Genomic DNA, 21,283 nt, shown 5'->3' on the forward strand with positions numbered 1-21,283 from the left:
AAGTGTCCTGTAACTTGGCCAAGGCCATACAGTAATAGTAGTGGAGCCAGGATTTGAAGGTGAGCACTTGGCTCCAGATTCCGTGCTTGGAGCCCTTGCTCCATGCTGGATATTCCTGAGTAAACAGTCCTGGGTATCAAGCAACAGAGTCTGCACAGACCTCAACAGTTTCAGCCAGGGCTGAACCAGAACCGTTTGCAGACCTGCTGGATGGTCTTCATACCCTATGTGAACATGGTCTCAACAGGTAATGGGTGAAGATCTCTGGAGACAATGGACCAATTAGCACATTCTGAGTAAAGCTGCTTTAGAGACCTAGGAGAAGCCTGTGTTTAACAAAGAGTCTATTAAGATGTTGATTATTAAGTAGTAGCTCTGATGGGGCAAGTTGCAGACCTGTACTGTGCAGCTTCAGGTAACTCTTGCTTTTTTGTGTGGTTTGTTTGTTTTGATTTTGAGACAGGGTTTTGCTACTTAGCTCTGGCTGGACTGGAATGCACTTTGTAGACTAGGCTAGCCTGGAACTCACAGAGATCCACCTGCCTCTGCCTCTCAAGTGGTAGGATTAAAGGCAAGTGCCACCACACCCAGCTGGTTCTAGCTTTTTTAATTAAATAGTTGTATTTGGAGGGATACAAGAAAATATCTCATCTCCTTTTCTACCCGCTCCAAAAACCAGGGCCTTGGCAGGGTAGCAGTTGCACCAAGGCAGGAGATTGCCATGCCGGCCTCTTTGGTTTCAGCACTGTCATCAGGTCCTGGGAAGTCCTCCCCGACCCCAGGAGCCTTTGGCTAAACTCTGAGGATTATGCTTCCCCAACCCAAAATCTGCTCTAGTCAGGAGCTCCCTGTAAAGGTAGCCAACAGTCAACACGTGTTCATGCACATCCCTCTACCAGCCCCCCATAAGAGGCAATCTTCCTCTCAGACCCAGTCCCGGTCTCAGTCCCAGCCTGGGGTATCCCCACCGGCTCTGGGCATGATGACAGGGTGCAGGTACAGCAGGTGCTCTGCCTCAGGGCACATGGCTACCCAGGCTGGTTCTGTCCAGCACAATTCATGTTTCAAATGTCCTAGTTTTCAATCTCCCTTCCTGCAATCCAGGCCAATCTGTTCCCGTCTCTGTTCCAGCCTCTGTTGGGCTGACACAAGCCCAAAAGAGCTGCAAAGGCAAGAAACAGAGGGGGTATCAGACACCTTTTAAGATCTAGGCCCTGCCTTATGCACTAACAGCTCAGTCCGAACTTGCCACCATCCTTCCGGCTGAGGCCTCAAGGACACAGTGCTAAGATGCCTCTCTCCACCTTTGTGCAGTGCAGGCTGCTCTTGTCTGCCCAACACCCTGCTCTCAGGCCAGAACTAGCCACAGAAGGCAGAGAGAATCCCTGAATCAAATTCATGCCTCCCACTGGTCCCACGTGGCCAGCTGAGGCATATGTCCCCCTTCACCTACTAGATGTAGGTTTTCCTGCAGGGTAGGGGGTCAGAGTCAAGGCTGAGGAAGTGAAGAAGGTCCACACCTAATTGTGAACAAGGCCCATGCTAGGCAAAATTCATAGCGAAGAGACAAGGCTCCTGGAGGGTGGAGGCATGGAAACTCGCCAGTACCACCCACTGGACCCTGGGGTGGGGCCTCAGGAGACATGGTCCTGCCCTGGAGAAGTACCCTAGTGCAAGTACAAACCAGGCTTCAAGAGGTCTGGGGGAGGCGTTCAGATCAGGGAGGCTGCCAGCACCTCATCCTCGCCCCTACTCACCAGCAGGGCCTCAGCCCCACCTGTGTCTGATTTACCCACCGGCTCTGACCAGGCCATCACACAAACTGTTCTTAGCCTGGGTTAAGCAGCTTGCCCTTCCCCCCCTTTTCTGATAAGTCTGCATGTTTAACTTCCTTTTGGGCTTTTCTATTTATGTTGTCATTGATTACTTTGCTCCTAACTCATCTGATTTCAATTTGGACTGATTTGATCCTAATTTTATTACCATGTAATCTGAATGCACATAATTACTGTAATTATGCTGTGGAGGGAAACAGCTCCTCCATGGTGGGAAGACCTAAATTTAGGGCTTCCTGGCAAGGGCACCGTTGGCTGGGTGGACTCACAGCTCCTTGGAGCTGGCAGCCTCAGGGAGCACATATGCCTTCCCCCGCCCTGCTCTCAGAGACATGGGTATTTTGGGCTTCATCTTAGGGATGAGCACGAGGTTCCCTCTCAGAAACCCTGGAACAAGTAGGGGTTTAAGCTGAGGGTTGGGGAACCCGCCCCTCTGCACGTCAAGTTCCTACCATCCAAGGCTACATGAACTCAGCCTGGGACTCTGTGCTCTGCCTGCACCTGCATGCCACCTACATCTGAGAGCATGCTCACCCGGGGCCTAGAATGCAGAGGAAGGAATGGAGGCTACATAGCCTGCTGGAGAGGATATGTGGGGTGTAAGCCGACAAGTGAGGGGGATGAGGCACTTGCTCTGTCATTCAGAGCATAGAAAATGGAATCTTACTGACATCAGGAAGCTGACTGGGACCTAAGCAAGCCAAGATGATCTATAAGTGAGCTCCGAGTTAGAGCAAATATAGGTGCAGGAGCTTTTCCCTGGGGTACCAGTACCCTGGGCCTGAGCCCCTGACAGGCCTGCAGTGGCAGCCATGCAGACCTGACCTGGGTTTTGGGGTTCCAGACCTTGAGCTTTCACTGTTCAAGCTTTGGGGCATCTTCGCAAGCCTCCAATAAAAGGCATTAGCTGAGGAGATGTACTCTTTGAGCAATAGCCTCCTAATAGTTGCCCCAGCGGAGTGGGGAGCAGGCAGCGAGCCCAGAACAAGAGACTGAGGGCTGTGGCTGAGTGGAAGGGGCTGCAAAGAGACTACCTTTGTTCTGCCTAGGGCTAGAGCTAGCTTTGTCCTTCCCCTCCTCTATTAGATATGAGGTCATCTGAAGTCTCTTTTCAAATAGTCTGATCTAGGTAACTTGGAGGTCTTCCATCTGATTGACTCTGGAGATCAAATTTCAAAGATGAACCACAAACCAGATAGCATCTTGATCAGGGATCTGTTATCAAAATCAAGACTGGTAGGTCCTCAGAAACCTTTCGCCCATCCCTACACACAGGCGGCACCCTTATTTCTATGCCAAGCACCCCCATTCATGCACACTTGCTGCAGTTCTCCCTAGGAGGTTACTGGACCCAGCCCTTGCCTGCCCTAGCCCCACAGCTCACTTACCCAGTGCAGGGACCCAATGCAGACCTTGGCAGCCATCAGGGGCACCGTGGGGTCCGAGGGCTGCAGCTTCATGCACTCCCGTAGCAGCGATACAGCGTAGGCCGACTGCAGAAGCAAGAGCAGGGTACACCATAACTGGCTGCCCTAGTTCCCCATAGTCCTAGGTGTAACCAATACCCTCAGGGGGAGTTCTCCTAACAGTCTTTGCTCTGTACCCCTTTCCTTCCAAGAACAAGGAAGAGGGCCCAGCAGGAGGATTCCTGGTTATGCTCACAGCAGCCAAGTCCTTCATTGGGACTTGTTTCCCTCCTCTGGATTGGAACCACAGAGATTTGAGAAGCAGACAAAGGCTCTGAACCTGTACTCAGAAACAAGGACTGGTGCCAGGATTAGGCAGGCATATAAAGATTGGCAGGGAAGAAAGTGAGAAGTCAAGCTGGGAGGGCCAGAGAGAACCTCCAGACAGGAAATTGAGGAGGCTCCTTAGGGCTCTAGGACTCAGCCAGGAGTAGCTGATGGTAGGCAGGGAGAGTCAAAAGCGAAGGGCATCCAGGTCCAGGCAGGGCTGTCACCAATAATGGTAAGAAGGGCAGGTAATACTTAATACTTCTCCACATCTTACTGTGTGCCAGGCATTGTTCTAAGTCAAGGGCCACCAAAACAGCCCGTGTCTGTTTTTATAAATAAAGTTTTATTGGAACTCAGTCATGCCTATTCATTTATATACTGTCTGTGGCTGTTGCATGATACAGGGTGGAGTAAAATAGTTGTGACAGACTAGCCTGCAGTTACAACTATTACCTGACTCTTTAGAGAAAAGCCACACAGCTCATAAGCAGCTGAGCAAGAGTTTGAATATAGCTTGGTCCTAACCTCTCAACCAGTGCCCTATTTGGCTTCTGTGGTTGTCTACCTTGGCCAGAGAGGAAGCTTGTGTCCCAAGAGTGTGTGTGTGTGTGTGTGTGTGTGTGTGTGTGTGTGTGTCCTGCCTTCTCTGGCCTGAAATGTTCTGGTCTTTCTGAATCCAAGTTTCCCAGGAAACTCAATAGTAACTCTCCTGATGTGTACACCCCTTTTCCATATGTGACCCTTAGGTGCATGTGTGTGTCTAGGGCAATTCTCACGTTCTGTTCTGGGCCCTACTGTAACTTAGCTCTCTTCTTCCCTAGCAAGTCTGGGGGTGCTACTGAGGAAGATGGGTCCTGGCAGGCTTACCTGCCTGAAATAGGGTATAGATAGAAGGTATACATCCTAGCCTCATTCCTAGCTTGCCTTACCCTTCCCCACTTCTTCAATCCAGGTGTCACTGATTTCCTTGGGCTCTGGCTCATAGCTACAGCTTAGATATATTTTTAGTGTGTCCTCTAACAGTTCATGTACTGGAGGCTTGGTCCTCAGAGTGGTAACCCTGAGGAGCTGGAATCTTTAAGTGACGGGGTCTAGCAGGACCTGATTAGGTCATTGGAGGTATGCTCTCAAAGAAATGGATATAATTTTCATGGGTAGTCCTTGCAAGGGGTTGATATAAAAAGAATGAGGCAAGCTCCTCCCCTATCTGACTTCCTGTCTTGTCACACAATTTCTCCCACTTGCACACACTTCTGTCATGACATCCACCTTGAGGCTCTCATCAGAGCCAAGACAATGTTGCCACCCTGTTCTTGAGCTCCAAAACTACGAGATAAATGAGCCTCTTTTCTTTATAAATTCTTCAGCCTCAGGTATTTCATTATAAGTAACAGGAAACAGACGAGTCCAATTGCAGGTATCTTCATTCAGGGCCTGCACTGGGTTCAGTACTGGGGTTGGGCTGTAGTTGTGGGGCTGGGAAGGGGGCGGCCTATAAGGAGATTACAGAAAGGCTGTGGGGGAAGACAAATGCCACCACCTCCTATTGTTCTCAGGAAACAAGATGCTAGGAAAAGCAGACGAAGGGGCCAGCAAGTGACAGGCTGTAGAAAACAGGAGACTAATAGGAATGCCCAGTGTGAGAGGCAGCAAGGGAGGTTGTAGGGGGCTGTCAGGCCCCACCTCCTCCTGAGACTGTCTCCTGGAAATGCTACACTAGGTTCCTCATCACAGCCCCTCCAGCCATACACCCTAGCAAGCCTAGGGCTTCTCCTTAGCTTCCCCAGGCTGCTGACCTCTGCATCCTGACCCTCCACAGTCCACCCACTCTTTCCCACCCCACCCCACACAGACCAAAAAACGCTGCTATTTAAGGAGCCGTCTGAGGACTCAGCAGTAGGAGCAGCAGGCTTTTTTTTTTTTTTTCCTGTCATGCTGGTTACCTAGCAACACAGCCAATGCAGTTGCCACATGGAGACGAAGAGAGGGAACGAACTAAATCATGTCACAGAACTCATCCGTTATTCCTGCAGGGTGAAACACCAGGCATATTTATATCTGCCTAGCCTCACCTTCTGTAAGGTACAGAGTTTGGATTCCCACCTTGGGCTCTCACCATCGCAAGATCTTGTCACTCCTAAGAGGGCTGCCAGGATAGTCAGGCAGATAGTTGGATTTGGCATACAGCATTCCCAGGAGGGTTGGAGAATGCCTTCCAGAACAATCTTTCAGTACACTGAGTGTATGGGTGGGTGGATTCCAGTGTGTACAGCCTGGGGAGCCTCACACATGAGGAAGTCACTGACTACCCCAACTCCCTATGCCCACCTTATTGGATCATAAAGGAGGCAGGCTAGGAAACCTGGAAGGATGCCAAGCTATCTGGACCACCTTGGGGTCAGCTGCTTCTCCATAAGGAGATGGAAGACATCTCAGGTCCCCTGAGTCTGGGGTCTTCAGGCACTCCCTTAAAATTAGTGCTAACTGCTGAGCGTGGTGGCACATGCCTTTAATCCCAAAACTTGGGAGGCAGAGGCAGGAGGATCTCTGTGAGTTCAAGGCCAGTCTGGTCTACATAGCAAGTTCCAGACCAGATGGGGGTACAGAGAGACCCTGTTTCAAAAAAACCAAAAAAGGGGGATAGAGAAATGGCTCAACTGTTAAGATCACTGGTTGTTCTTGCAGGTTTGGTTTCCAGCACCCACATGTCAGCTAACAACCATCCATAGCTCCAGTTCTAGGGGATCTGATGCCCTCTTCTGACTTCCGTGGGCATTATACAACACAGGTGCACTTATATACATCCAGGTAATACACTTATACACATAAAATAAAAATAATAATTTTTTTTTCTCAAAAAGCTAACTTCCATGCATAATGCTTGAAGGGGTAGCTTTCTTCAATTCCTCCAAGGGACCCACAACCCACAGAAGGTTGTACTGCTCTGGCCTAGGGCCTCTCTGTTATCTATGCTATGCCAAAGTTAAAGGTGATTCCTTTTTGGGAGAGGCAGGAAGAAGCTGCTTCATGTAAGCTTCAACCACACCTCCTCCCAGCCTGCCTTTAGGTAGGCTGGTGCCTTCAAATCCTACCCCACCTACCCGTGGCTCACCCTTCCAGCCCCTCTACCTTTGCTCCTGTTGCCTCCTCTCCCTTTCCTCTTCCAATTGCAACTTACCCTACTCTGCCAGCTCCTTAGGAAGGTCTCCTCTAATCCTGGAGGACTGGCCCTGTCTATATTCTAGATTCTCCCTAATCCCTTACAACACCCTGCTGAGCAAAGTTGGTGAAGGAGCCTGTGTCTTCAAGATACTCTGGGAGGTGACCCTTGTGGTGGAGGGAGGATGGGAAGGCAAATACCTAGCTGAGGAGGTCCGAGGAGGCTCCCACTGACCTTGGCTAAGCTCTGCAGCTTCTCCTACCTGCCAGGCTGCAGCACCTGGCCTTCTTCCCCCTTTCTGCCAGGCCCTAGCCTGCCTCACTGCCAAGGCCCAGGGCTGGCTGGCACCCCTCCATCCATGGAGGCGGAGCTGGCATGCTGGGAGGGCCCTCCTCAGAGACGGCTGTGGGTCTAGAAATGGAACGTGGCACAGATGGGCCAGGGGGCGAGGGATTCCCTCAGCCCCATGAAAGGGCCCTGGGTATTTACAGCTCTTGAAACCATCTGCAAGCTCATGCCATGTTAGTTCCCGCATTCAAAGCATCCTTAGCCCCAGTTCCCTCAGCCCCCAGCTCCGGAAAGGTTTTCCTTTCATGTCACTGCTTAAAATAGAGGCTTACATAAGTGTAATTCTTATCTTGGGGAAAATCCGGGGTGCTGGCACAGGGTCAGGCAGGTGGAGGGTAAATGCCTGCTTTGGTGCTCCTTGCTCTGGACAGCGCTGGCCCCTTCTGCTGTCCCCACCCAGGTACCCCTGGTCACATATGTCACATATTTCCCCCTCCAAATTCCCTCAGGGTGATTGCTGTTCCACTCTATCTTCCAGCCCTTCTTCCTAGGCCCAACTCATAGGCAGGCCCACTCGGGACAGGAATGGCGTTCCCCTTACCTACAGCCTGGCTTGTGCAACCACATATACCAACACAACAGCAGAAGTAATGTGATACTCTTGTGGTGGGCCACACCGTGAGAAGCGTCCAGACTCACCTGCACGTGGACACACTTGCCATCACTGGCACATGGATATGGAGCCCTCCCTTTTCACCTCCCTAGAGGGTGAGTGTGCAACCCCCATCCCCACAGTCCTGTCTTACCTTCCCACAAGCCACCATGGAGAGGGCCACTTGGTACCAAAGATGAAATTCTTCAAATGCAAACTTCATGGCTCGCTCTAGGCACTGGGGAGGAGGAGATGGTCAGCACTTCCCCAACCAGTGCTCCTCTTGGCCCAGTCATCCCTTCCCCTTCCAGGGTAGCCACTGCACATGTTGTTACCCTCAGAAAGTCATAGGGCAGCTTGGTTCCTATTGGAAACATAGGAGTAGCCCAGTCCCAGCCACTGGCATGTTGTGTGATGCTGCATAAGTGTCATGTCTCACCCTCTTGGTCCTCAGTTCCCAACTCCAGAATACAAGAATGATTTTACAGGGCCATTTTGAAGTGCAAACGAAGTAAGATTTATGAAAATGCCTTTAAAGTATAGATACCCAATAAAAATAACAGCTAGTGTTTATTATCACAGGACACGGCAGGGCTCTCAGGTTTTTATATGTATCAACTCACTGATTCCTCCCAACCACCCTGAGGTAAGATCTCCAATTACTCCCATTTCACAGATAATGAATCTGTGAGTGAGGCTGGTAAGATCTGCCAGGTCATAGGGCTAGTAAAAGGCAGAACAGTCTAAGAAAGTGAGAAGTAGAGGGCTGGAGAAATGGCTCAGTGGTTAAGAGCACTGGCTACTCTTGTAGAGGACTCTGGTTCAATTCCCAGAGCCCACATGGAAGCTAACAACCGTCTATAACTCCAGTTCCAGGGGATCCAACGCCCTCTTCTGACTTCTGTGGGCATTGCACAACACAGGTGTACTTACCTACATACAGGAAATATATTCATACACATTAAAAAAAAAAACATTTTTTTAAAAGTGACAAGCAAGGAAGACAAATAGTGGCCTCATCTGAGTCCCTCTAACTCCCATTGAGTAGGGAACACTATGTGGCTGACCCTACCTCAGAAAGCATGATGTACTGGCCTCGCCTGCCCAGTGTGATGCTCAGGAGGTCATAGATGGCCGAGGCATTCTGCAAGCTCACTTTCCGGTCCTTCTCCTGCTCTGGCGCCCGGCTCAGCACCACGTCCCGAGTTGCCTGTGGGTGGAATGTGGTTTGGGAAAGAGTGAGGACAGAAGGGAAGCTGGGTTCCTGTGGACCCACAAACCTATCATCTCTTCACTACCTCTGAGAATCAGGTAACTAGCATAATCTCAGAAACAGCCTTCTCCATCCCCACAAATCCCTCTCCTTGGTTCAGGTGGGTGGAGGAGCATCTGGAGGCTCAAGGTCCTGGTGTCCATTTTGGAATTCTGCAAAATTCCAAACCTACTGAAACTTGCAAGAACAGTGCTAGGACCACAGCCCTTCATCCAAATGCAATTGTTGACATGCAGTGCTTCAGCTTCATTCAAAACATAAATTATTATTATTGTCCTCTGTAGTTCGCTTTTTCTTCTTCCAGGATCTAAGAGTAGCTGACCAGCTACAGTAGTTTTGAGGGCCCTCTGAAGAGCAACAGGGCAGGGATACTCTGGGATCTGAAATGACTCCCACACACTCCCAGGGCTCTGCTTGGCAAAGCTGAGCTCTGGCCAGACACTTCTGTTGCCTACTCTCAGCATCCTCCTTTCTGGCCCCTCTCCTTCTGCCAAGGGCATCTCTGGCCAGCATCACTCTCCCTATCTGAGCCTCCTCTGCTTCCAATGGGCTGTTCCAATCAAGGACTGGCCTTCCAGACAGACCAAAAAGGAGCTGCTAACTCTGAGACCCCAGTTTGCCACCAGTTCTCCCCAGTGCTTCCCTTTGTATAAGGCTGCCTTCCCTCTTCCAGGCAAGGGGCTGAGGCTCCCAAAGGGTCAGTGACTAGCGAGACAGAAACCAATGGCTTGTAGGCTATGGGGCTGCATTCTCCTAGAGGCCTCCAGAAGCCCTCAAGCCTCCTAACCCCAAAGAGCTGATGCCCATGGAGGCATCTCAAGCAGGGAAGTAGACACTGGTAGCCAGGGATCCTGACAGCTGCCCCTTCAAGTCATGATGGTGAGCTGTGTCCCTTCTTCAGGGACACAGATAGGCCCAGGATGCCTGGGAGAGAGCCCCAGGGATGCCAAGAAATCTTCAATTAGACCAAACACTGGAGACAGCCTGGTATACTTGGTCAGGGACTCCAAAGAGTTAAAGGAAGGAAAGTACCAAGAAATCCTGCTCCATCCCAGTGAATCCCACCTACACAGCCTTCAGGAGAAAGAAGAAATGCTGGGGAGAGGCTTGGCAGGAGCTATTTCCCTGAGCCATGCAGGAACACAACCTGCACTCCATCCCTAGCAATGTGCCTCCCCCTCCTCCTCCTCCAGTAGCAATCAGCTCCAGGAACCCAGTGGGGATTGTAGGAGTAAGGGCCCCTCCAGCAGCAGTGGGGAGGGAATGAGAGGGTGAACAGAGATTCAGGGATAGGGCTATAGGATGCACCTGCACATGCCTAGTGGAATCTAGAATTTTGGTGGGAGGAAGAAATCAAGATGGGATGTGTTAGGGTTCTGAAGGCTTCTCTTGAGGTAGAGGGAACTTTGGGAGGCACATTCAAGGACTGGGGAATTTACCCTGCACATCAACTACATTCATGGGATAGTGAGAGTAAGCTGTCACTTCTGCCCTCAAGATAAAGTTTCAACTCTTCTCTGGCTGCCTACCTGCCTGATTTCTTGCCAACCATATGGAACTCTCTGCTGTTCTCTATCTCCCAGGCCCTAGTTGGTCCATGCTGCAGTTTCCTCTGTCAACCTGGAACCTACTGGTCCCTCATACACCAGCTCAGACAGCCACTTTTCTAGAGGTCACGGCCCTCCCTGCCTCACTGGCATATACCAGGCCCCAGCACTCTTGGCTGGTTCATCACTTCTTGCAGCAGGGTGTGCCATTTCTAGACTGAGCTCCTTAAACACGGACATAACTTTACTAATATACCATTGTAGAGAAAGCAACAGTCCAAGAGGAAGATTCTGGGTTGGTGTGGAAACTCTCCTTCTGTCTATCCTAGATCTCGGCCTGTAAGAGGACAGGCCTCTGGTTATATCTGGTGGGAAGGAGAGTTGGATTTTCGAAACAGTGTTATTAGGTCAGAGAAACTCAAGACTACAGTAGGGCACAACCTCCAGGTAACCTGGCCCCTCAACAAGCAAACAGCAGCAAGGGCATGCTCTTAGGGTCCCTAGGGCTTTTGTGAACCAATACCTATGCCAAGAAGGAAACATGGTTCCCAGAGGACAGCCAGAAGCAGAAGTCTGCCCAGCAATTGCCATGGCTTTGAGGGCAGGGCTGCCTTGACAAAATGCAAGCTTGGCTAATGTTGGTAGCTGGGCAATGTCTGTTTATGTAACCATGGTAATAGGGTTGGGTGGGGAAACTAGAGCAGAAATAAGGAAGTCATAGGGACTGGCTGGTAAGCTACAAGGGAGTAAGTATTCATGTTGTAGCTCAGGAGCCAGCACAAGCCTCAGAAGCCGGGCCACCATCACTGACACTATCCAAGCTCACAGTCCCTCCCAGCAGTGCCTCATTCCCTCTTGCCTGGGCTCACAGCCCTTAGGCCACACAGGCCCACAGGTAGCCTGCCCAGAATTAGTTCCAGCCACATTTTTCCCCTTCACCACGTACAGGGCCTTAGATTCCTGCTTTCAATAGGAAGTCTTCCAGATCCAATGTAGTAATGTGAATGCATTTTACAATGTAAAGTAATATCCAACTACAGAGTTACCTTCTAACCATCCTCCTCTGTACTGTTCTTGGGTTGTTAGAATATCTCCCTGGTTTCTCCCAGCCTACTCTGCCTAAACACTTGCTGCTTATAACCCCCCACACCCAGCCCTAAGTTCCTACAAGGATGTTTGTCTCTCTTTTTCTAAGGCATTCTTTTTTCCCCCTTGACTTATTTATTTTTATTTTATGTGTATGAATGTTTTGCCTGCATGTAAGTGCACCATGTGTGAGAAGAGGCTTCAGATCCCTAGAACTGGAATTACAGTCAGTTGGTTGTTACATCATGTGGGTGTTGAGAACCAAATCCAGGTCCTCTGCAAAAGCAGCCAGTGCTAAGTCATCTCTCCAGCCCCAGGATGCTTCTTTCTTTCTTTTTTTAAAAAAATTATTTATTTTATGTGTATAAGCGCACTGCCTGCATGTATATAGATACACTGTGTCATGCAATGTCCATGGAGCTAAGAAGAGGGCATCAGATTCTCCTGAAACTGGAGTTACAGATGGTTGGTAGCCGCCCTGAGGGTGCTGGGAATCGAACCCAGGTCCTCTGCAAGAACAACCAGTCTCTTAACCATTGAGCCATCTCTTCAGCCCCAGATGCTCATTTCTTATTTAAGCCATGCATTGGATCCCAGGCAGAACTCCCACAGGCATCCTTGTTCCTCACCTTTGTCCCTCTCATGGTTCGCCCAAGACAACCTCTCCTGGAGTAGAGCTTTTGCCCCAAGCTTCAGAGGAAGGGATGCCAGGAGATCAGTTCCCCCACGCCACTCCACCATCATCCAACAGCTCTGCATCCCCAACAGGACCCATCACTGCTCTTTGGACAAATGTCCCTGAGGCAAATACAGGAATCTCAGTCCAGCCATTCCTAGGTGTGGGCCTTGCATTACCTCCTCAGGAAGGGAATTCTCACAATCAGCTAATCTGACCACACAATGACTCCACAAACCCAGGCAATAAAACAAGTACAACCTTCCCAGATGAAGGCTCCGAGCCCCTGAAGATGAGTGACCTTGCATGTACCTCAGGGAGCCAAAGTGAAGCTGCAATAGCCAGTCCAGGCCCTGATGCTTGCCTGAGCTCCAGGCCAATTATCCTGACAGTTCCAATCTCTGCTGGCTGCAGGGCTCAGCCAGCATACCCTCACCTCTGCCCAATTCTGTTGCTCCTCTCTAATCCTGGACCTAGACACAGTTCCCATATAAGTGGAGGAAAAGGGAGTGCTTTTTAAGTGGCCTCTGGTCATTCCCACAGCCCTCTTGTATACTCTCATCCTATTTTACAGAAAAGAAGACTGAGGGAGGCTGACTGAGCTGACCAATACACAGAGGGTAGAGAACCAACTTAAAACCTAGCTATTCAGAGGGCTGGGGAAATGCTTCAGCAGTTAAGAGCACTTACTGCTATGGCAAAGGACCTGAATTGGATTCACAGCACCTATGTGGTGGTTAACAATCACATAACTCCAGGTCCAGGGGATGCAACGCTTAGCCTGGCCTCCTCAGGCATTACACACATGGTACACATATATACATGAGGCAAAACATTCATATACCTAAAATAAAAATAAAGCTGGGCATGGGTGGTACACACCTTTAATCCCAGCACTCAGGAGGCAGAGGCAGGCATAGATCTCTATGAGTTTGAAGCCACCCTGGCCTACATAGCAAATTCCAAGCCTCAAAAAACAAAAACGGACATTCAGATTTTGCCCTAGCTCCCTTCTTGACTCCAGACTCCTCTGGAAAATTGTCCAGTGGATCTGACCATACTATCAGAGGCCCTGGGTTGGCTTTGCTGAAGAAAGAACCAAAGCCTCAGTCTCCCCATTGAAGCTGCAGGTACTTTTTCTTTGCAAAGAACATGCTCTTGAGGTAACATGTCCAAAGCCCTGTTCAGGCTGTTTTATAGAGACAGCCTCTCCATCAAGTGAGTGAGTCTCAAGGCCCACTATTGACACCCCAATAATCACTCTGGAAAGAAGCATCTAGGCAGCATCTGTGCCCAGTGCCCCCCTTCCCTGGAGGACACCATCATGTTCAGCTCCTGCTGGTGTCTCCCACCAGCAGACATAATTACTACTGGCTCTTGAGCTGCTAGTTCACAGAGCCAAGAAATAACATGCTCTGTGACAAGTTTCATCTATCCAGTAACACCGGCTGGGCCCACGCCAGCCCCCGCGCCCCTGCCACAGTGGATTCCTGTGGCAGATGTCACAGTCTTCCTGCTACCGCTACTGAACCAAGGGCTTTGAGCTGGCAGTGCTACCAGCTTCTTTACCACGGCAGCCTTCAGCAGAACAGGGTCCTGTGTTAAAGCAAACCAGGTGCCAAAAGCTAGGACAGTGTGTCTCATCTTCTGAGTCCAAAATGGAACCAAGCCCAGGAAGCCCTTTTCTTTAAAACAACAGAATAATATCCTCAAAACCTAACAAAACCTACATGTTTTCAAAAGTGACTAAGTCAGAATAAAGTGGATCTTTGTTTGTCTGTCTGTTTTTTTTGAGACAGTGTCTCCTTGTAGCCCCAGCTGGCCTGGAACTTTCTATGTAGACCAGGCTGACCTTGATCTCACAGAGATTTGTCTGCCTCTGCCTCCTGAGTGCTGGGTTAAAGGTATGTGTCACAGCACCACCATGTCCCACTGTAAGTGGGGTTTTTGTTGTTGTTTTAGGACAAAAACCTGCACTGAATAACCCAGAGATCCTTTGTGTTCATTTTCCTATTTAATCCACCCAAACTACTGCCATAGAAGCCTTATTAACTTCATTTACAGATGCGAAAACAAGTTTATGGACAGATGAACCTTATCTAGCTACAAACAACAAATCAAGATCCAAACAGTCAGACATCCGGCATTGTCTAAAGAGCAAAACTAGTTTGTTAAGCTGCAGGGTCCAAGTCTCCAGACATCCCCAACCACCCATATTCATTCCATACCAGGCCTCTGTACATTTCCATTTCTGACAGGCTACACAGCCGTGAATTCTTTCCCAGCCCAGGAAAAACAGACACAAGGATTCAGTTTGCTGAAGTCAGAAAGACTTCAAACTGTATCTATAGTGCTGAGCATGATCCAGTATATTACAGTTGCTCAAAGAAAATTAAATGGATAAATGGTACTGCTGAATTGATGGTAGGTGAGTGTATGGACAGGTGGGTGGGTAGATGAAAGCATGTGTGGATGAGTAGGTGGTAGAATGGTAGACGGATAAATAGTGGGTGACTGGTATTCGAAATGCTTTTTTAACACAAATCTTCAATAAGTTGAGCTATCTCAAATCCCTTATGTTTCTGGGAAAATATTTGAAATTTTAATTTACCTCTTGAAAGACAAGTCTCTCTCTCTCATTCTGATCACACAGATCAGGACATAAGAAAGACCATATTCTGGGCACCAGACACACACCCAGACCCCATGCAACTACTCTCCTGAGTTCCAAACCACAAAACAGGGGCTACGGTGTTCAGGAAGCCCACAAGCACCCTCTGCTTGTGTGGCTGCTCCAAACATTCCGGAGGTGGGAAATAATGCTGGCAGTGGTGATGGCTGGCAGTACGGGAAAAGCTTTTACTGCGGCATAAAAATATCACCAAAGTCACAGCCAAGGCTGCGAGCTGCTGTTCTAGAGGTTTCCCCCCGGCTCATCATTTACAGCCAAACTTAGCCAGCATCAAAGAGATATGAAGAAAATCCATCAGATGCATGGAAGCCAGGCTAAGGATTAGTGGAACCTTAGGGTTGAGCCAAGACAATTTACAACACCTCTTGGCTAGTCAACAATATAACTAGAGGGGCCAATGAGATGGCCAAGCATGATGGATGATGACCTGAGTTCTAATCCTGGGATCTGTATTATAGAAGGAGAGAACTGACTTCTTCATAGGGAAAAGGGCTTCTGTAGCTATAACACTAAGGTCAAGGCTATTGCCAACTCTCCTCCCCAAATCATTTGTTTCTAAATGTTTGACAGGGTGAGTATGCACAAGAGGAATCAAATCAGTCAACCCTGTGGAGGTGCCTCCTCCCGCAAACCAAATCTGAGCAACCTCTCTATCCAGAATGTGCAAAGAATTTTCCCAGGACCATGTCTGGCCAGCTATCATGGAGCCCTGTGTCTCGTGGGCAGATCAGCAGGCTACAAAACAAAACAGAAAGAGTTGCTTGGAGGAAGTTATGCATTCAGAAACATTCACATGGCTCCAAGTGTGGGCCATGTTCTAATAACAGGCCATTCTCTTCTTTGAAATTTAGGGCAACTAGCCGGGTGTGGTGGCGTATGCCTTTAATCTCAGAAGGCAGAGGCAGGCAAATCTCTGTGAGATTGAGGTCAGCCTGGTCTACAGGCCAGATGGGGGAATCACAGGGAGACTCTGTCTCGAAAAGACCAGATACAGAGAGAGAGAGAGACAGAGACACACACAGAGAGAGAGAGACAGAGAGAGACAGAGAGAGACAGAGACAGAGACAGAGAGAGAGACAGAGAGAGAGAGATTGAGATTTAGGGCAACTTAAGGTATTGGGGGCTGGTAAGGTGAGCCTTAAGGGAAAGTCATCTGAGCTCTGGTCCTGAGCATTCCAATCCAGCAGCAGCCACAGAAAATGGTTTGGGGCCAGTGAGTGTCTTAGTTTCCTTTCTGTTGCTGTGATAAAATACCTGACAAAGGCAACTTGAGGAGAGAAAGGGTTTATTTTAGCTGACAGATGCAGGCTACAGTCCATCATAGCAGGGAAGTCAAGGCAGCAGGAGCTTGAGGGAGCTACTCACACTGCGTCCATAATCAGCAACAGAGAGAAACGAATGCACACATACTTGTCAGTGTTCAGATCGTTTTTCTCCACTCTGACATAGTTCAGAAATCCCTGCCCAGGAAATGGTATCACCCACAATGGGTGGTGTAATCAAGATAATCCCCCACAGACACTCCCACAGGCCAACCTGATCTGGACAATCCCTCACTAAGACTCCCCTTCCCAAGTGATTCTAGATTGTGTCAAATTGACAATTAAAACCAACCATCACAAGATGGGTGAGAGGAAACAAAGCCCAGCCTCAATCTCTGCTGAGGAGAAAAACAATAGTGACTATGGTATGTCCCTGTTAACAAACGACTTCATGAATTTTATTATCAAAGTTACCTCATTGGCTCTTTTAAGAATGAGAAAAGCAAGGATCAGAGCTGCTAACAAGAGACAGAACCATGACTAAAATCCAGGAGCTTGGGCTCCAGGTCTTTTGTTTATAGAAGCTACTTAGACTGATATGGTTCAGATCATGAACACAAGGTTTATTAGTGTGTGACCTTGACTATTAATCTGAACTATATGAAACTGTAGATGATCTTCTTCCTCTTCCTCCTCTTCCTCTTCCTCCTCCTGCTTTTTTTTTTTTTTGACAGGTTTTCATGTAACCCAGACTGACCTTGAACTCTCTTTTTAACTGAGACTGACCCTAAACTCCTGATCCTCCTGACACTCCTGCCTCCACTTTCCTCCAAGTTCTAAGATTACAGGCATGAGCCAGGTTTCAAGCTAAGGTTTGAACCCAGGGCTTTATGCATGCTGAGCAAGCACTCTGACAGTTGAGGTACATCCCTAGCCCTAAAATTATTGTTTTTATAATTAACAAACAACTGAAAACTGGTAATTTCATTACTGAACATAATGCTTACCTATGTGAGGTAGTCAGCTGTTTTTGCCTTTCACCATCATTACACTGCATGCCTCAGTGTCACAAAGGTGACATGTTCCTACTTTTCCAGAGACAGGTGAGCCCAGTATAGTCTCACCTGAGGGTATAGGTAAGGGAATGGCTGGGTGAAGGGGTACGTATTATCTGTTGGGACTCTATAATTCAAAACTGAGGCTCAGTCTATGACCAGGGCAAAGAACCATTTCCAGTTCCCCTGTGAACAGATCTGACCCTCAGTACTTCCATCTCCAAATCTGGCTAAGCAGGTAGGTGTCCCTTGCACTGAGCAATTTACCTACTTCACAAGCATGCAACCAGCACACCCTTCAGGGCAATGCCTGGCCAGTTGGCACTCTAGTTCCAAATGCCCTTTACATAGGAATGCTCAAACCCCAAATGGGCTAGCTGGCTGAGGCAGAATAGTCTGTCTTGCGGTCCAGCATCTCTCCTCCAGTCTACCTGCCAGGCGACTTGTGCAACCAGAGGCAACCTAGCCACTAAAGTTCCCTGAACAAGCTTGGCATTACCTACCCATACAGGTAGCCAAAGGAACACTTGTTTCTGATTGCCAAGGAACCCAGCTCAGGGTGTCATGGTTTCTTAACCCCACTTCTCAATCTGGCAGTCCCAGATCACCAGCTCTAATGGGCTTCAAAGTTGGAGGACTTAGATCCAGCCATGTGGACACACCTCCTTACTTGGCTTCTTTAGTCTCTGTTCCATCCTTCCTGAATGTCCCTTGGAATAAGCATTCTCTCCTTCATCTCACCATCTCCAGGGCTACCCAGAGATGCTGTATTCTCCTTTAAGGAGGCGCCAAAACTCTCTGGGACTAGCAAGACGCTGCCTGGTACTGTGGTCACCGCACACATGCACACACTCACATATGCCCAGGACATGGGAAATGAGTCCTCACTTATGTCTTATTTTTCCATAGCATGCAAACATAGATAGCCTGGATATTGGAATCATTCATTACTTTACTGCCACCTCCCCATGGAAGTGAACTCCACGGGGGCAGGGGCTTTTCTCCATTTTGCTTGCTGCCACATCTCTGGCATCTAGAACAGGGCCAGGTACAAGGCAGATCATCAGTAGTTGTTGCAAGAACATGTGAATTCCAGCCACTCTTCCTTCTGAGTTACTGTCATCTTTTAGGAGGAATCTGAGGCTCAAGGAGAGTGGGTGATTTGCCCCTGGCCCTCAGATGAATGCAGAGATGGAGCCCGAATCTGAGCCTCCTGCCCTTCAAAGTGCATACTCCTTCCACTCCCAATGTGCCGTTCTTGTGTCTGTCACAGCACCCAGCATAGGGCTACTCAACACAGACTTGCTGTCCTGTGATAATCATCTTTTGCAATCCCAGAAAGTGGGGGAGGGGGACCTAATGTGCACTTGGTTCCTACCCACTAGGGCCGAGGACAGATATCAGGTCTCCCAGCACAGTCTGGCACAGCTGGTAGAGCCAAACTCAAGCCTGATGAGCCAGACTTGCACTGTGGGTGGAGGTGTGAGGGGTGTGGGTATGGGTGGGTGGGTGTGGCAGGGAGGAGGCAGGGCCCAGAAGCTTCGGCCTTCAGAATGTCCCTGTATTCCAGCCCTCTCCCCCGACCCCTGGGGTCAGCAGCGCCGAGAGCTTACCATGGACTCACTGATGAGCAGCAACAGAAGAGCCTCCTCTATGTTGTCCTTTGGGCAGTAGAGGCTGGAATACACAACAGTAGCCCCAGCTCCAATCCAGGCCATACCAACAATACCTCTGGCCCCCAAGCAGCCCTTATGTCCCAAGTCAGTACTAGACTGGTAAGGTGACCCTCTCCTGCATAATTCACAGGCACCAAATACCACGTTCAGCTGTTTAACTAGCCCCAGAGCTCTGGATCTAAAAGGTTGAAGATGTCCTAGGGAAGAACTGGCCCACCCAGCCCCCAGAACTGCCAGAAGCACAGGTGAGGCAGAGGGAGAAAGAAGCCATGTTGGTTGACTACAGACCCCATCTTCAACTACCAGCACATCAGGAATGGAGTGTGCCAACCACAACTGTCAGGAAGGCGGGTAACCTCCAAATAACGTGTGACTTGTAGGAGCCTCAAAGGACTCTCTCCCACCCCCACCTGGGACCTGCTTTCCCCAGTCTCTAAAACGCCTACCTGACACTGGGCAGGGTGGAGGCTGGGAGAGTGCAGGAGGCAGTGGAGAGCTGCCAGCAGGGCACAGACTCAGTAAACAGTGTGAGACCAGTGTTGTCCAACAGGGCAAGTGCACACTCACTTGTCTCCTTCATACAGGTGAGGTTTCCGCAGGGTCTGGGTGACGAAAGAATTCTCCTCCTTGTTCATGAACTCAGGCAGAGGGTGGGACAGGGGGCTCCAGTAGCACTCCTCGCTCAGGGAGTGCAGCAGGACCCCTGCCAGGTGCCTAGCCGCCACCTGGCAGAGAGGGAGCAACTCAGGCTGGGGATATATCAGGCCCTCTTCCAGCTTGCCTGCATGGTCTGCAGTTCACCACCTAGTCAATCTGTCTGCTGCACAGTGTGTAGGAACTCTGGGGAGCCCACAACTCCATTTCCAAGGAGCCCCTCACTTCTCAGTCCCTCTGGCATTGAAGTTCCCTACCATTCCCACTGGCCTTGCATGGCTCTACCCCATCTTTTCTCTCCTCCCCTCCTGACCTTGCCCACTGAGAACCCTTCCAGAAGTAGGAGAAGGCAGGAGGCAGCAGGAACTGGTGGCTCTCTACCAGATGCCTTCTGGAGACTTAATAGTTAACTAAAAATTCTAGTGTGTGACACTAGATGTGGTTCTGATTTGGGAAGAACTAAGGCCTAAGATCACAGGCCTAAGTTGGGGTGCAAAAGCAGAGTAAATGGTTTTTATTAGGATCATAAAGAAATCCTTGAAAATGAACAATACCACTTCATTAGGACAGTTTTGCTCATGCAAGGGGATGGGAGATTTTAACTCTGATCTAATGCTAGGACACCCGATGGGGAAGATGGGGGTGTGTGTTTCCCAGGCTTGGTGAGAAAGAATCCTGGGATTGATTAATAATGTCTGCTGAGAGCAGGGATGGGTAGGCATAGGCATGTGACATCTCTAGTTTAGAGGCCATCTGTAGGGCTTATGTTGTCTCCCATCCAAACTGAACCATGAATAAACAACCACAGTCAACAGCCATATTACCACTTTGAAGTTCTGCGTTGCTTTGGTCTCCACAGTCCGTAGAATCTCCCGGAGCTCCCTCATGCCCTTCACGATGTTTCTAGAAGAGAGCAGAAGAAGTAGGATAGTTATCAGCCTAGCTTTGAGAGCCACCCTCATCATCCCAGCACCTTTCTGCTTGAGTTTTCTTTGAACACCTTCAATCAGTAGAATGAAAGGCCTGAGTTGTATCTCCAGGACCCTACAAGCCTAAGATTAGTCTGCTGAAGGAGCCCCCCCTTCTTTCTCAAAGCCCCAAACAACTTAGGCTTCTGATTTATAACCAATAAGGTACTACAAACAAGATGTCATCTTGGCCCAAGTACCTATGACTATGTCCAACTTTCTTCTCCATTTTCACCCGCTATAACTGGTCCATGCAGGAATTCATCCTCATTTCTTGGACCCTTTCACCAGGGCCTGTCTCATCTTGGGCCTGATGACCACACCAGCCAGGCCAACTCCCTCCCATCAGCTCTTTGAAGATAATTTCTGAGGTTGTTAAAAGTATCATCCATGGAGAGAAATATAACACATATCATTGCACAGTATTTGTGTATGCTTTCCTTATGTAAAACGGGTTTCTGGACCTAATACTTAGTTCTATATGTAGTCAACTCTGACATTTTCCATTTTATTCTTCCTCCTGCTCTGCCTTTTAAAATTGCTGGCTGCAGGCTACCAAGTCTATCTTGCAGTCCAAATAGATTGTGTCCTATAGTTTGGAAAAGGCTCCTATGGGCCTTAGAGGTATTTAGCTGACACACAGAAGCCATTTGGATCTCCCTAGACTGGTTCCATTGGTGTAAAGAACCAGGTAGAGGTCCCTAGCATGACCTTGTAGGGCTG

The 21,283-nt window shown here is 49.2% G+C and overlaps 1 protein-coding gene across 2 annotated transcripts in view; it reads right to left on the minus strand.

Moving 5' to 3' along the window:
- Positions 1 to 21,283, minus strand: part of Ttc7a (tetratricopeptide repeat domain 7A) — a 120,935-nt gene that overhangs the window by 53,987 nt on the left and 45,665 nt on the right. For both annotated transcript variants that reach the window (XM_008823055.2, XM_017795592.2), the window contains exons 6-11: positions 20,417 to 20,495; positions 19,506 to 19,663; positions 18,876 to 18,939; positions 8,744 to 8,881; positions 7,826 to 7,909; positions 3,224 to 3,328 (exon numbers count right to left, since the gene is read on the minus strand). In XM_008823055.2, coding sequence (XP_008821277.1) covers positions 3,224 to 3,328; positions 7,826 to 7,909; positions 8,744 to 8,881; positions 18,876 to 18,939; positions 19,506 to 19,663; positions 20,417 to 20,495 — 628 coding nt within the window. The remainder of the gene's footprint in view (positions 1 to 3,223; positions 3,329 to 7,825; positions 7,910 to 8,743; positions 8,882 to 18,875; positions 18,940 to 19,505; positions 19,664 to 20,416; positions 20,496 to 21,283) is intronic.

The sequence above is a fragment of the Nannospalax galili genome, unplaced genomic scaffold (assembly GCF_000622305.1).
Source record: "Nannospalax galili isolate Female #2095 unplaced genomic scaffold, S.galili_v1.0 scaffold286, whole genome shotgun sequence".
Classification (NCBI taxonomy): Eukaryota; Metazoa; Chordata; class Mammalia; order Rodentia; family Spalacidae; genus Nannospalax; species Nannospalax galili.